This window comes from Tachypleus tridentatus, chromosome 1 (assembly GCF_004210375.1).
Source record: "Tachypleus tridentatus isolate NWPU-2018 chromosome 1, ASM421037v1, whole genome shotgun sequence".
Lineage (NCBI taxonomy): Eukaryota > Metazoa > Arthropoda > Merostomata > Xiphosura > Limulidae > Tachypleus > Tachypleus tridentatus.
In genome coordinates, this window is record NC_134825.1 from 18,628,074 (window position 1) to 18,642,321 (window position 14,248).

Consider the following 14,248-nt stretch of genomic DNA (forward strand, 5'->3'; position numbering starts at 1 on the left):
TTCCGAAACAAAAAAACGTGCACACGATCAATGACGTATAATTACAAGCTAAATAAGGTATTTTCAATGCAAAAGTGTTTTAAGAACAAACCTTGTTTGTCAATAATAGCAACAGTAGTTTCGAAAGCGCGAGGAGTTACTGGATAGCTTAAAAATCAGGAAAAGCTGTCACTAAATTCCATGTACACTAAAGTGAAAATGGCGTTCTCTCTCCAAGATGCTGTGAAAGCACCACATGTTCTACTCGTTTCCCTATCTACTTGGCTTCATATTAAAAACTTGAAGAAAGTTCAGGGAATAAGGTAATTTAGTCGTAGTTTACTGGGACACCATTAGTCATGCAGCTTGAACTTGTCTTGTGTTAGCCACACATCTGTGGAACAAGCTGGTTGGTTATTCATGCTGAAACATACCAGTATCTCGGAATATCCTCTTCCTTTCTACCACTTCACCTCACATCGTGTAAGTTTAATTACAGTGTAAGTTACGGGGGGGGGGGGACAGGAACTGTTAACAAGTTTAAGAAACTGTGATATAGAGGAGAAACAATGTGGTGAGAATGTTCAGTACTTACACAGATAAGCGTGAACTTCTATAGGAACCATTAACAATTTTAAAGAAATTGTGATATAAAGGAGAACAAAGTGGTGAAAATATTAAGTATTCTCACAGATAAGCGTGAACTTCTGTAAGAACCATTAACAAATTTAAAGAAACTGTGATATAAAGGAGAACAAAGTGGTGAAAATATTAGGTATTCTACACAGATAAGCGTGAATTTCTACAACTGATTGCTCAAGTTAGAGATGTTTTTGCCAGTGTTATTGGTAAAGGTGATGAGGATGCTTCTTGGGGCTGAAAGACCCCTAAAATGTGCCTTAGCGTTCCGTGTAACCTCCATATCTAACAAACAGTACTTACAGTTAAAACCAGCCCACTTCCTAAATGCTGCAGTGTGTGTCACCACGAGATTTAAAATGTAATCCCTATATTTTTTTTTTATCTAGCCCAACTCGTCCCTCTCAGAGGGAAGAGGCTAACGCCTTCCCTAGCCTCGTCTCTCGTGTAGTCATTGTTTATGTTTTAAGAAATCCTGTTGTACATTTTCAACCAGCTTCAATGTATGACTTGTGAATAAAGCTTTAACCACAAGCTTGCAAATATATGTAGCGTTTTTGTGCAGTTATTAATAAGTTATGTAGCGATGCCTTTCATATAAGGAAGTTATAATTATTGGATTAATAAGTTACAAACGTTAGTTTTAACATATGCTGTAACTTTTTTACTGTTTTATGTGTTGTGTCTTCGACTTTAACTCCACAATTATCGCTATTCATAGGTTGTCCAGAAGTTGTGGAAATGTAAATTGTTCAGCCATAGTCAATACTTCCCATTCATAGTTTGAATTAACTAACTGTGAAACTAATATGGTTCTCACAAATATTATTTTGGGGCCTAGCTTGCCTTAATTAATACATTATAAAAAAAAAATACTGACATTATGAGTTAATAAGTAGGTAAATCTGATGTTAACTACAGGTAACTAAAGAATTTTAACAGTAACTAGGTATACATTTGATATATACATAACGTGAGGGGTAAACAAAAATTAAGGAAATAACCCATGTTTTAACCTACATTCAAACCCCACGTAAGTTTCTCCATGCTCTCTTGATATTCTTGTAACTTATTTGAATTGTTTAATTGTTTAGTAAAAATAATGCCAAATCTAGTCCATGTGACGATATCGAATGAAGTTGTTATTTTTCTTCTTTGAAAAATGTTCACTACAGGCTACGTTCACTTTGACGCAAATTATAGGCCTAATGCACTATTAGCACTCAACAGAAATTCCCTTAATTGATAACAAATGCTGAATAACTTAAAAAGATGGCAGAAGCATCGACTTTTCGGCGGTATTGAAAGAACTTGTAAAGTGTGGGTGTTTTGCCAGATATGCAGCTTTTACAATGAGAGATTGAAACTATAAGGAACTACCATAATCAGCTCAGTGGCATGCCCCCAGATAATTAACTTAATAATATAGTTTACAGTTGCTATATATGTCAAATATGTAAAAGTGGGGATGCTACAGCGTCCTCAGCACTCCCGGTTCCCACGTATTTGTTTTTACTGAATACATTTTACTCAATCAACAACTAACTGGCTTAACGATTAGGCTACAGAAGGCTTTAACTGAATATAACTTTTTATCGATGAAAAACTAACCCAATTTCTTCATTTTGAATACTTCATTAAATTTGGAATTATTGAACTAACTGTTCATTCATTACTAAATTACTCATCATTATAAGTAACGTATCTATCCTCACGATTAGCAAGTCCTTTTAGCAAGTAAATTAAAACATTAAAAATAAAGCTTAAAAATATATTATGTGTGTATACAAGTAATTAAAAGTCAAGTAATCGAGAATTTTCGGTAACATGAACAAGTACTTGGTAAACTTAAACGAAATACTGATAATCACTGAGGCATTAATGTTGGAAATAAATATACTTTCAAGATCTTGTCGTTTCGCGTATGTCGTGTATTTTTATTTGATGAGAGTGTCCACAGGCTTCAGAGCTCAGAACAGATCTGGCTTTCAGCCAAATAATAATATATACAAATATTAACTACATCCAGTTTCTGTCAGCCGTCAGTAACCAAAACAAAATAGACTCTGTAAGGACCTCTCTTCCATTCGATCAGATGGTAGACTACAACAACACTTTTGCTCCTAAAACAGAAAATCCTATTTGCTTAAATAATTCTGGTGTGGACTGAAAATATAGAATTTTAGTTTTTGTTGCTGCTGAGCTCTATAAAAGTCTGTCTGTGCTCTATCGACCACGGGTATTGAAACACGAATTTTAGGATTTTATTCCTGAATACATACCTCTGAGCCATTGGAGGTGGAGACGAGAATTATAGTATTGTTTGTTTACATTACTTACCAAGAAATATGGTCGAGCGTGTTAAGGCGTGCGACTCGTAATCTGAGGATCGCGGGTTCGCATCCCCGTCGCGCCAAACATGCTCGCCCTTTCAGCCGTGGGGGCGTTATAATGTTCGATCAATCCCACTATTCGTTGGTAAAAGAGTAGCCCAAGAGTTGGCGGTGGGTGGTGATGACTAGTTGCCTTTCCTCTAGTCTTACACTGCTAAATTAGGGACGGCTAGCACAGATAGCCCTCGAGTGGTTTTGTGCGAAATTCAAAAACAAACAAACCAAGAAATACACCTTACACACCTATATTTATGTACCTTAAATGATTGAATTTATTTTAATAAGGTGAAAAATATTCATTTTCAATTTGTTTAGGATTAATGATAAATGGACGTTTGTAGGAAAAAAAATGATTTTAAGCTTATTTGAGTAAATATTTTAAGTTGACCTATACTATAGCAAGGGAACGTTACAGGGCATGGTCTTTTTCTGTTTGTTTGTTTTGGAATTTCGCACAAAGCTACTCGAGGGCTAGCCGTCCCTAATTTAGCAGTGTAAGACTAGAGGGAAGGCAGCTAGTCATCACCACCAACCGCCAATTCTTGGGCTACTCTTTTACCAACGAATAGTGGGATTGACCGTCACATTATAACGCCCCCACGGCTGTAAGGGCGAGCATGTTTGGCGCGACGCGGGCGCGAACCCGCGACCCTCGGATTACGAGTCGCACGCCTTACGCGCTAGGCCATGCCAGGCCTGGTCTTTTTCTACCGAAACTAATAAAGCTTCGGTTATCAACGTTTTGCTCTAATTTAAAATCCTTAATTTACTTAATTTACACTTGAAACCCTCCATCACTTCACACTGTGAATCACTTCGTACACACACTGTGCTCTTAATTACCTTAAGACACATGACAGAGGTGCTGTTATCGTGAACAGTCAAACAGTTGGGTTTCGGTTTTTACAACTTTAGATAAGACAATTTGGTTTCACTCTTATGCTTCTGCCACACACAATTTTTGTGAAATGCAACAACCAAAGTTCGAACCTCTACTTCTGAGGTGATGTATTTTTCGAACATCTGTTTGTTATCGCAACATAAATTTTTAAACTCACGCCGTAGACCAAAAACAATAAACATTTGGCAATGATGATACAGATGTATAGCGAAAGTTAGGTCTATTTTAGGTCAATACAAAATCTGATTTTCATGAGAAAATGAAGAAATGTTCTACTGAATGAACACCTTTCCCCCACATACACTGTTTCATGCAGACACTTTCTATAAGTTACACTAACACTTGTGCTGACCGAGTTAAAATAAGCACACATTGCCAGTTGTGAAACGAGGACGGATAGATCAGTGACTCTACTCGGTGTAAAAGCTACTACCAAAATAGTAATTTAGTGAATTACACGGATAACGTGGCTTTTTGACACCATTTTCAGATCAACGGGGTCAGCAGCAACAAAATTATACGCGCTTGCATTTTGTTTGAAAATTGTTCTATTATGTAGGAAAGTAGATTTTTGCATGCGCAAGAAATGTTATTTTGAACAATAGTTTTATCGTGTTTGTAGGATCTAAAAGAAATATACGTAGATTATGGTTCTATTTGAGTATTCTGACTTTTTAAAGTATTATTTCTATAAAACAAAGGCAAAGTTGCCCCTAATACCAAATCATCAGGTCTGATTGTTTCAACCCATTTTTAACAGAATTACCTTTACTTACATTTCTTCACAACGTACCAAGGTATACGAAGCTACGTATGAACATATATAAACTATCACGTGAACCCTGGTGACTTAACAACTTATTCCTTGGAAAGTTCGGAGTACCTCAAGAAAACTGGTGACGTTTTAGAGAAAAGTCAAGGAAAACCTGCTTAACACTCTATGGAAAGATCAGAGCTCTTAATGAATAGCTGATACAGTAAGTGAAAATATCAACGTAAGCCTTATCTCTTTCTTAACATTTTAGTTCTTGGAAAGGTCACAATACATAATGGTGACACTCTAGGAACAAGTTAACCCTTCTGTAATCCTCGGACAGGTCAGAGTACATATCGAAATGGAATCGTTTTTGGAGACAAATAAAATAAACCTCAGCTGTTACTTAATACGTTACTCATTGACGAGTTAATAATGAAGAGTCAACAACTGATACTAAGGTGAGGTCAAAGTAAGTTTCGTCTATTACGTAATATTTTACTGATTGACGAGTTAAAAATGAAGAGTCAACAACTGATACTAAGGTGAGGTCAAAGTAAGTTTCGTCTATTATGTAATATTTTACTGATTGACGAGTTAATAATGAAGAGTCAACAACTGATACTAAGGTGAGGTCAAAGTAAGTTTCGTCTATTACGTAATATTTTACTGATTGACGAGTTAAAATGAAGAGTCAACAACTGATACTAAGGTGAGGTCAAAGTAAGTTTCGTCTATTATGTAATATTTTACTGATTGACGAGTTAATAATGAAGAGTCAACAACTGATACTAAGGTGAGGTCAAAGTAAGTTTCGTCTATTATGTAATATTTTACTGATTGACGAGTTAAAAATGAAGAGTCAACAACTGATACTAAGGTGAGGTCAAAGTAAGTTTCGTCTATTATGTAATATTTTACTGATTGACGAGTTAATAATGAAGAGTCAACAACTGATACTAAGGTGAGGTCAAAGTAAGTTTCGTCTATTATGTAATATTTTACTGATTGACGAGTTAATAATGAAGAGTCAACAACTGATACTAAGGTGAGGTCAAAGTAAGTTTCGTCTATTATGTAATATTTTACTGATTGCCGAGTTAAAATTGAATAGTTAACTGCTGATACTAGGGTGAGGTCAAAGTAAGTTTCGTCTATTATGTAATATTTTACTGATTGCCGAGTTAAAATTGAATAGTTAACTGCTGATACTAGGGTGAGGTCAAGGTAAGTTTCGTCTTTTAGTCACTATTTTGTATTTTAAGATAAACCGTAAGGTATTAAAAATGTAAGGCAAGACCAAGCTAAACTAAAATGAAAACGAGTTTATTCGGACCAGTTTACTAAACAGCCATTTTCCGTTCTCTACAACTAACTGTAGGTTTTTCATGAATATAAATCATAATGATATTTTGACGGCTGTTTCGTTTCTACAATTACTTACATCTAAACTGACCAGTTCAAATTTCAAGATGGAGACAGAACAATCAGGATTTGTGTGACGTAAACAAACAGCAGGACAATGTAATCATTGTTTTTCATTAGCAAACATGCAAATCATTCTGCGGAAATATACGTGTTTTCTGACTATCTAAACGGTAACGTAGACAGAAGTTTAACATAACTGTTTTTTGTACATTATAATATGTTGTAGTACAGTTGATTGTAACACAAATATATCTATATATATTTGCACTCGCGTAACATCTTGAATCTATACATACAAATTATCTACTGCCACCTGTCGAAGGTAAACTTCCCATCCAGTGACACAGACGCAAGATGGATTTAGTCCTTGTCTTGTTTGTTAGCAGAAATCTAACTGGGCAAATATCATTATGACTGGAAGGAGCAGACAATAGCAATTTCAGTAATTCTACTAACCATAAATAGCGATATTTTAATAATGTATTAATACATCAAGGACCTATTTTAATGAACAGGAACGATAACATCATGACATGTATTGGCTACAACTCGGTATTGCGACTGTAAAAGTATAATACAAAATTCTCTCTTGACATGCTTTTTTTTTCCATAATAACATTTCTTACATTCAGTAATATCCCAGAAACACTGGCCTGTTCTTGTTAACTCTTAAAAAGGTCCAGTACAGTTTTCTTTGTATTTCATTAATTCTTTGTAATTCATTAGTATTTGCTTCCACAGACTAGGATGCTAACCCACGTTCTTCCTCAATAACCAAGTGAACCCTAATTATTTTTCCTGCGTACAGAGGTGGGCAAAAATCAGGGCACCTCCTGAACTATAGCTTACACGGTTACAATTTTAATTTTTTTGCGTTTTAGTAATGACGTTTTTTTTTTTACTGACGCTTTGAAACAAAAAACTTGAAAATATCGTCTCTTATATGCTAAGCAAGACGTCACACTGTACTTGTATACGTAACATCCTGTCATCAAATTGAAGATGAAAAGAGAGAAATCTTCGATTATTAATCGAACCTGTGGTTAGCCTGTGTCAACGTAAAACCTGTAAGTATGTCAATATACAACAAATTCTTTCTCTCGTGTAAACTATCTTTATTTGAGGATTGGGTGCTCGGACATTTTGCCCACCCCTGTAGTTCTTTCACAAACCCAACTGGATACATTAAAGCAGCCCGTGATAAGGTATGTACATGACTATGTAAAACTCTTTTACACATCTTACGTAAACAGTCACAGATATTTATGGTGAAGTGGCACTTTCAAACACGAAACATTTTCGTATGTAGACTGTCCGGAAGAATTGTGAATGACGAAGATGTTTCTGTGCGAGACAATTACTCACAACTCGTATCCTGTTCTTTCGTTAATAACATCAGTTCAATGGTTATTTTACGTAATATAAATTATAAATTCATTGGTATTACTATTTCTTTATTATAATTTGTTATGAAGTAATTATTTATAATGGCAGCTTTGTATATGAATTTTCTACCAAATCGACTTTCGTCGGCTGACCGAATCATGAGAGGTATTAATGGCTTTGTATATGAATTTTCTATCAAATCGACTTTCGTCGGCTGACCGAATCATGAGAGGTATTAATGGCTTTGTATATGAATTTTCTATCAAATCGACTTTCGTCAGCTGACCGAATCATGAGAGGTATTAATGGCTTTGTATATGAATTTTCTACCAAATCGACTTTCGTCAGGTGACCGAATCATGAGAGGTATTAATGGGATTACATGAATTTTCGGAAAATCGACTTTCGTCAGGTGACCGAATCATGAGAGGTATTAATGGGATTACAGCGGAAAATATTTCCAACAGAGAGGTTACACTTCACACAATTCATGAATATTTCCAACAGAGAGGTTACACTTTACACAATTCATGAATATTTCCAACAGAGAGGTTACACTTTAAACAAATCATGAATATTTCCAACAGAGAGGTTACACTTTACACAAATCATGAATACATCCAATTAACTATATTTTTAACACTACATTCTCCTAGTTAAATTGGCATGTTGATTAGCTATTCACTGGTTTAGTTCTGATATTTGTTTTTGATAAATATTAATACGTTTGCTATTTATTTCGATCTTCACTCAAGCTGGGTCAGGAATCTACAGTATACAATCTGTAAAAAAATATTATAAACCATTGTGTAACGCCACTTTTAAAGAATCTCGTGTCCCCAGCTGTCACAATCTTTATAAGGACTATTCACTGAGGCACTCGACACACAAGCTGCAGGTTCGAATCCCTCTTTCTAAACATACACGCTCTTTCAGACGTGGAGGCGTTATAATGTTTAGTTGATCTCACTTTTAGTTGGCAACAAGAGTAGCCCAAGAGCTGACGATGGGTGGTGATGACTAACTGCCTTCCTTCTAATCAGTGATGACGAGAAAACCCACTTGTAGAGAAAAATATATATGTAAAAACGGCTGTTTTGGGTTGAGAAAATTTTTATGTAGAGAAGCGAACAACGTTTCGACCTTCTTCGGTCATCGTCAGGTTCACAAAGTTACCTGTTTGCCTTCCTTCTAGTTCATCATTGCTAAATTATGGATGACTAGCGCCCTCGTGTAGTTTTGTGCGAAATTCAAAACAAACCAATCAAACCGTAACCCTAATAAGCTGTTTTCACTAATTTGAAGTTATCTTAACAGACTAAAGAACCAACTGTGTTGAGGAAAATTCGTTTATTTCCCAACACTTCTGAGCTCCTACAACGAACCTATACTGTACACGACGTCCTTATGATAATATCCTCATTAATCTGTCAAGTCTCAAACTATTTTGGCATAACTCATAATACCTGTCCTCATTATATAACAACGTTGGGTGTGGATAATGAATGCCTAGTGTAACGACGTTAAATACTGATAACAATGTGACGACGTTAAATCTTCTTATAGAATGCATATACAAATACAAAGGTTTCCAAGTTTTTCTTGTATTCGATACCTCTTTCCTGCCACGCCTTCACAAAACTTTCACAGCCGGTTATCGGTTTCAACCCTTGGTTCTTCCCCTCATTTACTCCTTTCCCCCTTCCCCCCATATAAACACGTACCAGGTAGAGGCTGACACGGGGTGGGTCGCTGCTCATCGCTCGACAAACCTGAATGGCAAGTGGTGAAATAAACCAGTGCTGGGAAGTTGAAAACACCACTGAAGCATCCAAGCTTGTCCAACAGGCGACTCACCCTCGCCAGACATCTCGGTTCTGTGCTCTGTTCCCAATACAGAACTCTTAAGCTATGTAATAATTATAATTACCAGGATCATGTTTAAATTTTAACACAGGAATAATCCTTATCAACTAGTCTTTCCGGTTTTAGTCTTTGTTAATCCACAATTTAGTTTAAAAAAAAAAGTTAAATGTTCTGCGTGAAAATGGTTAGCTCTTTATTTGACAAGAATTGTCTAATAATAATTAGAACTATGCAAAATATTGTACAATAGTTTTCGTCATTGTTGCTCCTCACAAAAGGGAATTTGGCAACAGTTTTGGAGAAGTTAGTATATCCACAGGCTCGTTAGCTACTAACTTTCATTTAATGCAAATCCGACTTTCGTCTGTATTAATACCATTACTGATGGAAATGTGAAGTTACGAAATAGAAATACCAGTTTTTGTATATTAAGAATCATTCATAGCGAGCTTTTATTTTATATATTAGCGAGAAGCAGGCTGAATAATTAATATATTCGTCTTTCACTAACAACGTAGTAACTATGATCTCAATTATTCACTTCCAAATGTAAGTACAAAAAAAAAGTGCTGCTTTATTTAACCACCTGTGCTTCCCCTGAGCTCTCTCCTTCCCCACGTTACGGTCTCTGCTGCACGTTAATTACGTCACTATGCAAAAACAGATATTGAAAATTAAAAATATTTAGGGTTGAAGTTTGGAGAAAGCAGGTAGGTTCAGTATTTCTTCAACCTACATTTGGATGCAAACGTTTCGTACGATTTTCTACACAAGAAGTTTAAATTGTGTTCGTCCACCCACTGTATTTCTAGTTTTACTTGTGCATTTCAAAGTGGGGAATACATTTAAAATCCCTTTTAACGAGTGTCCCTTATCTTCTTCAACGAATTTGCATTCAAATTTATTGAAGTATTTTGTATGGGTATTTCAAATACGTACTTACAATAAACTACTGTGCCTTTAATACGACCCAAAAAATAGTTCACAAGTATAAAAATAACAGTATTGTTCAAGTGTTTTTGAATTCCCGATACGTCAGTAGGTGGAATAACATTATTATTAAGTTACTGCACCATTTTCATACCTCCTTCTTACAACTGAACCTATCCTATCACTAAGATCAGTTTGTTTTGAATTTTGCGCAAGAATACACAAGAGCTGTTTGCGCCACCTGTCCCCAATTTAGCAGTGATAGACTACAGGGAAGGCAACTAAACAATATCAACCAGCTCTTTTACCAGCGAATAGCGAGATTGACCGTAACTTTATAACAACCCCAAGACCGAAAGAGCGAGCACCTTTGGTGTGACGGGAATTCGAACAAGTGACCCTCAAATTGCGAGTCAGTCCTAACTACCAACCCATGCCGAACCGTGTATTAATATCTAGTTCATCAGTTACAATAATTAGTGAAGCTATTCGTCTTCAAGCTTCGTGTTTAGCTGCTAGCGTTCAGGAACCTCATTACAGTGGATTTATTTATATATATATATCACTTGAAGACAGTACTTATAATTGTCTAATTCTGATAACAATGGAAAAATGATAAATGCAAGAACAAACACAAACAGAACTCCCGATTGAGATGTAAAGCTAAATATCTCAGCGGTGTGACAAAGTTAATAAACACTGTAGTCAGTGAAATTAGTGGTAGAACCCACGCAACTCTATCGAGTCCTCCAACAAGAGCACTTTATACGGCACTTAACCCTTTTAATCCACAACTTCAAGGCGAGTATATGAATTACTCTCGAATATTACGGGAATATTTTTATTATTTTTTTGGATTAGTAGCTCCAACATTTCTATTTAGCAACATGTACTCGAAAACATATTTCTGTGATGGAAATTTTATATTTTAACATTGCAAGTGGTCTTGAAAGTCGTAGACTAGATTTGCGCTAAGCTGACGATTATTAGACCGCTGTTACGATAGAATCCTGTTGTATTCTATCTACCCTTGCTGATGTATAAATCCACTCAAAATACTACTCACCGACTTCTGCCGACTCGGATTGATCACAGTTTTTCAAACTGAATATTATGAAAATCAAAACAGCTGAGTATCTCCATGAGTAAAGATCCATAGTTCTGCTAAGAAACAAATCACCACAACATGCCTCCTCTGAATTCGATGCAGTTCTTAGAAAATGCCGTGTTCGGAATGAATGGTCACAACCAGACTCCAGCAGTAACTACATTCAACGTGCGCACTGGGCACTGCGCACAGTATGGCCCTGAAACATGTATATAGAAAAGTTTTATCAGCTCGCTGAAGGTGGAAAGTCTACGTGTCAAATCGTATGGTGTTGGATTACACCTGAGTTGGATTACACCTGAGAACATTAATATATAATTTATTTATCTGATACCAAGTTAACTATTGCATTAACTGACAAATCTATGCTGTGCTCGGTAATTTTACAATCATGGTCAAATGTTTATATATGATATCGTTTCAATGTTAATTAATCTTTGTTACTTCCTCACAACAGAGAAACACAATGATGCCATGCCCACTATGGTATTGAAACCTGGATTTTAGCGTTATAAACCTTCATAGTTACAGCTGAGCTAGTAGACTGTTTTAATTCAATCATTTGTTGTTGTTTTTTGCTGTGAATTTCATGTTGAATACTTGCTTCTGTTTATATATATTCATACTTCTGTTAATACAAACTCCTGTTTTTTATAGTTAAAAAACACCAACGAATGAAATATACATGCCTTATGAGATCGGTATATTTGTCCAAATGATACCTTTATTACCAATAACTTAAAACCTCAGTAATGAATATATATTTAGAGTTTCTGTCATTTTTAAAATGATAATATATAAAACTTAATATTATTTAAACGTCCATATATAAAACTTACTGTTATTTAAATGTCCATATATAAAACTTACTGTTATTTTTTAAATGTCCATATATAAAACTTACTGTTATTTAAACGTCCATATATAAAACTTACTGTTATTTAAACGTCCAGTTTTCATAAGAAAAGATTTTCCTTCCAATTAAAACGGATTCAAACCGTATTTTCAATTCTTTGAATTCAGGTGGAGAATGTATTAAAACTTTCCTTACATTGTAGAGCTTGTGGGAAAAAATTCATATGCAATAATAGAACACTCTAAAATATAGACATAAAAATACACACATATATACATACACGGAGATCGCATAAAAGCCTAGACACTCAGAACAGTTAGCTATTAAGAGTACAAAGTATAAAGGAAATTCCTGGCTAATAAGCTGTGATCGAGTTATGGATGGTTTCTTAATTATCACCAAAACATACGTACAGTTATCAAAGTGTTCTATTGTAAGAAGTAGAAATGCACGCAATTATTTTTATAAACAATAAATGTATTTTTAAAAAGCAGAGAAATGACTAGTCAGGTTTCCCGTGAATAATATGAATCCATAAAATCTGCATATAACATTTCTTATACTTACTTCCTAAGTACGTTGCCCCCCGGTGGCTCAGCGGTATGCCTGCGGACTTACAACGCTAAAACCGGATTTCGATACCCGTAGTAGACAGAGCCCAGATAGCCCGTTGTGTAGCTTTGTGCTTAATTCAAAACACTACTCCTAAGCATGTTGGGTTTTTGGCGGCGTACATATTATTTTGGCACATCAAAGTTATTATAACAATACTGTTATTAGTTACTAGTAACATTACTTCCACCTAGCGCAGGAAACTGTAACATTTTAAATGTCTTAATAAGATTCTTGGTGACCTCTGGCTTCAACACTTAATGAGATGTCACTTCTCTGACAAGTAAGAATGTACAGTAACATTGCTATATGAAAGTTTCCAAATGGAATAACAGATTAGAAAAGAAAACAAAACGTTTCTATTCGAAGTATAGCACGAAATATATTACTATCATCTAAAACTATATTTACTGATGTTGATACAGGTATATATTTAGTTATATCAATGTGCATGTGTGTGTGTGTGTGTGTGTAGGGGGAGAAAAAAGGTCTCTTTTTTTTTTGGTTAGTTTTCTTTAAAGCATCGTTAATAGCTTTTATATTACCTTTTACTTGAAGAAAATCTTATAAGCATGTTTCGCATGTTACATTTGTCTTTTAGCACTTGATTCCAGAGAGGGACTCCGTAAAGATGGTGAAATTATTTTATGGAGATCTTTATAAGAACTGAGGATGTAAATCTAATAGACTTTCCTGAAGACAGGAGCAATACTTAATTGTATTAACGTCGAAATCTCTTGACAGTTCTAAGTTTAATCGCTGTTAAGTAGATGAGACACGCGATATTGAATGTTTTTTAACTGTTACTCGCGAAAACTGTAACACTTGTCATTTATATAATATTCCAGTTTCAGGAATGCCAGAAATTAGCAATCGAAGCAATGCATTAATAATACATGTTGTCCATTTCCATTTGAGTGACAGCAGTTCGTGGAGAAGCGAAAAACAAATACTTTATATAAATAGAATTAATAATCTTGTACAGAACTCCCCTTCTCTGACAGGATTTTCTGTCCCATTTCCTCCTACCGGTCTATTTGGAAATAATACGAAACAGTGAGAATATATCACTAGATATGTCCAACAAGACTGTGAATACGATATACCGAATCCCAGGCCCAGACTGGTACAGCCCGGCACGGCTTCCACGTCAAAAACAATGTTTTCCTGACCTTGCTGAATAAGGGGGAAAGTGTGGAAAAATCCATTGTGTGAATTTTGAGGATTCGAAGAAGACGCTGTTTCTTCTTGGAAATTAAAAAGTGAGTCTGAAACCACAGTATTTTGTCTTCGGTCATTTGTATATAAACATAAAAAACAAAAAACATGAATATTTGGAGTAAGTAAAATTCAGTAGTTTACGCAATACAAGAAATCTATAACTTAAAGTTATTGC

General features: G+C 35.2%; 1 protein-coding gene across 1 annotated transcript in view; it reads right to left on the minus strand.

Moving 5' to 3' along the window:
- Window positions 1-11,519, minus strand: part of LOC143244129 (low-density lipoprotein receptor-related protein 2-like) — a 231,445-nt gene extending 219,926 nt beyond the window's left edge. The window contains 1 exon segment of the mRNA XM_076488262.1: window positions 11,343-11,519. Coding sequence (XP_076344377.1) covers window positions 11,343-11,433 — 91 coding nt within the window. The 5' untranslated portion in view covers window positions 11,434-11,519.
- Between the last annotated feature and the right edge of the window lie 2,729 nt (window positions 11,520-14,248).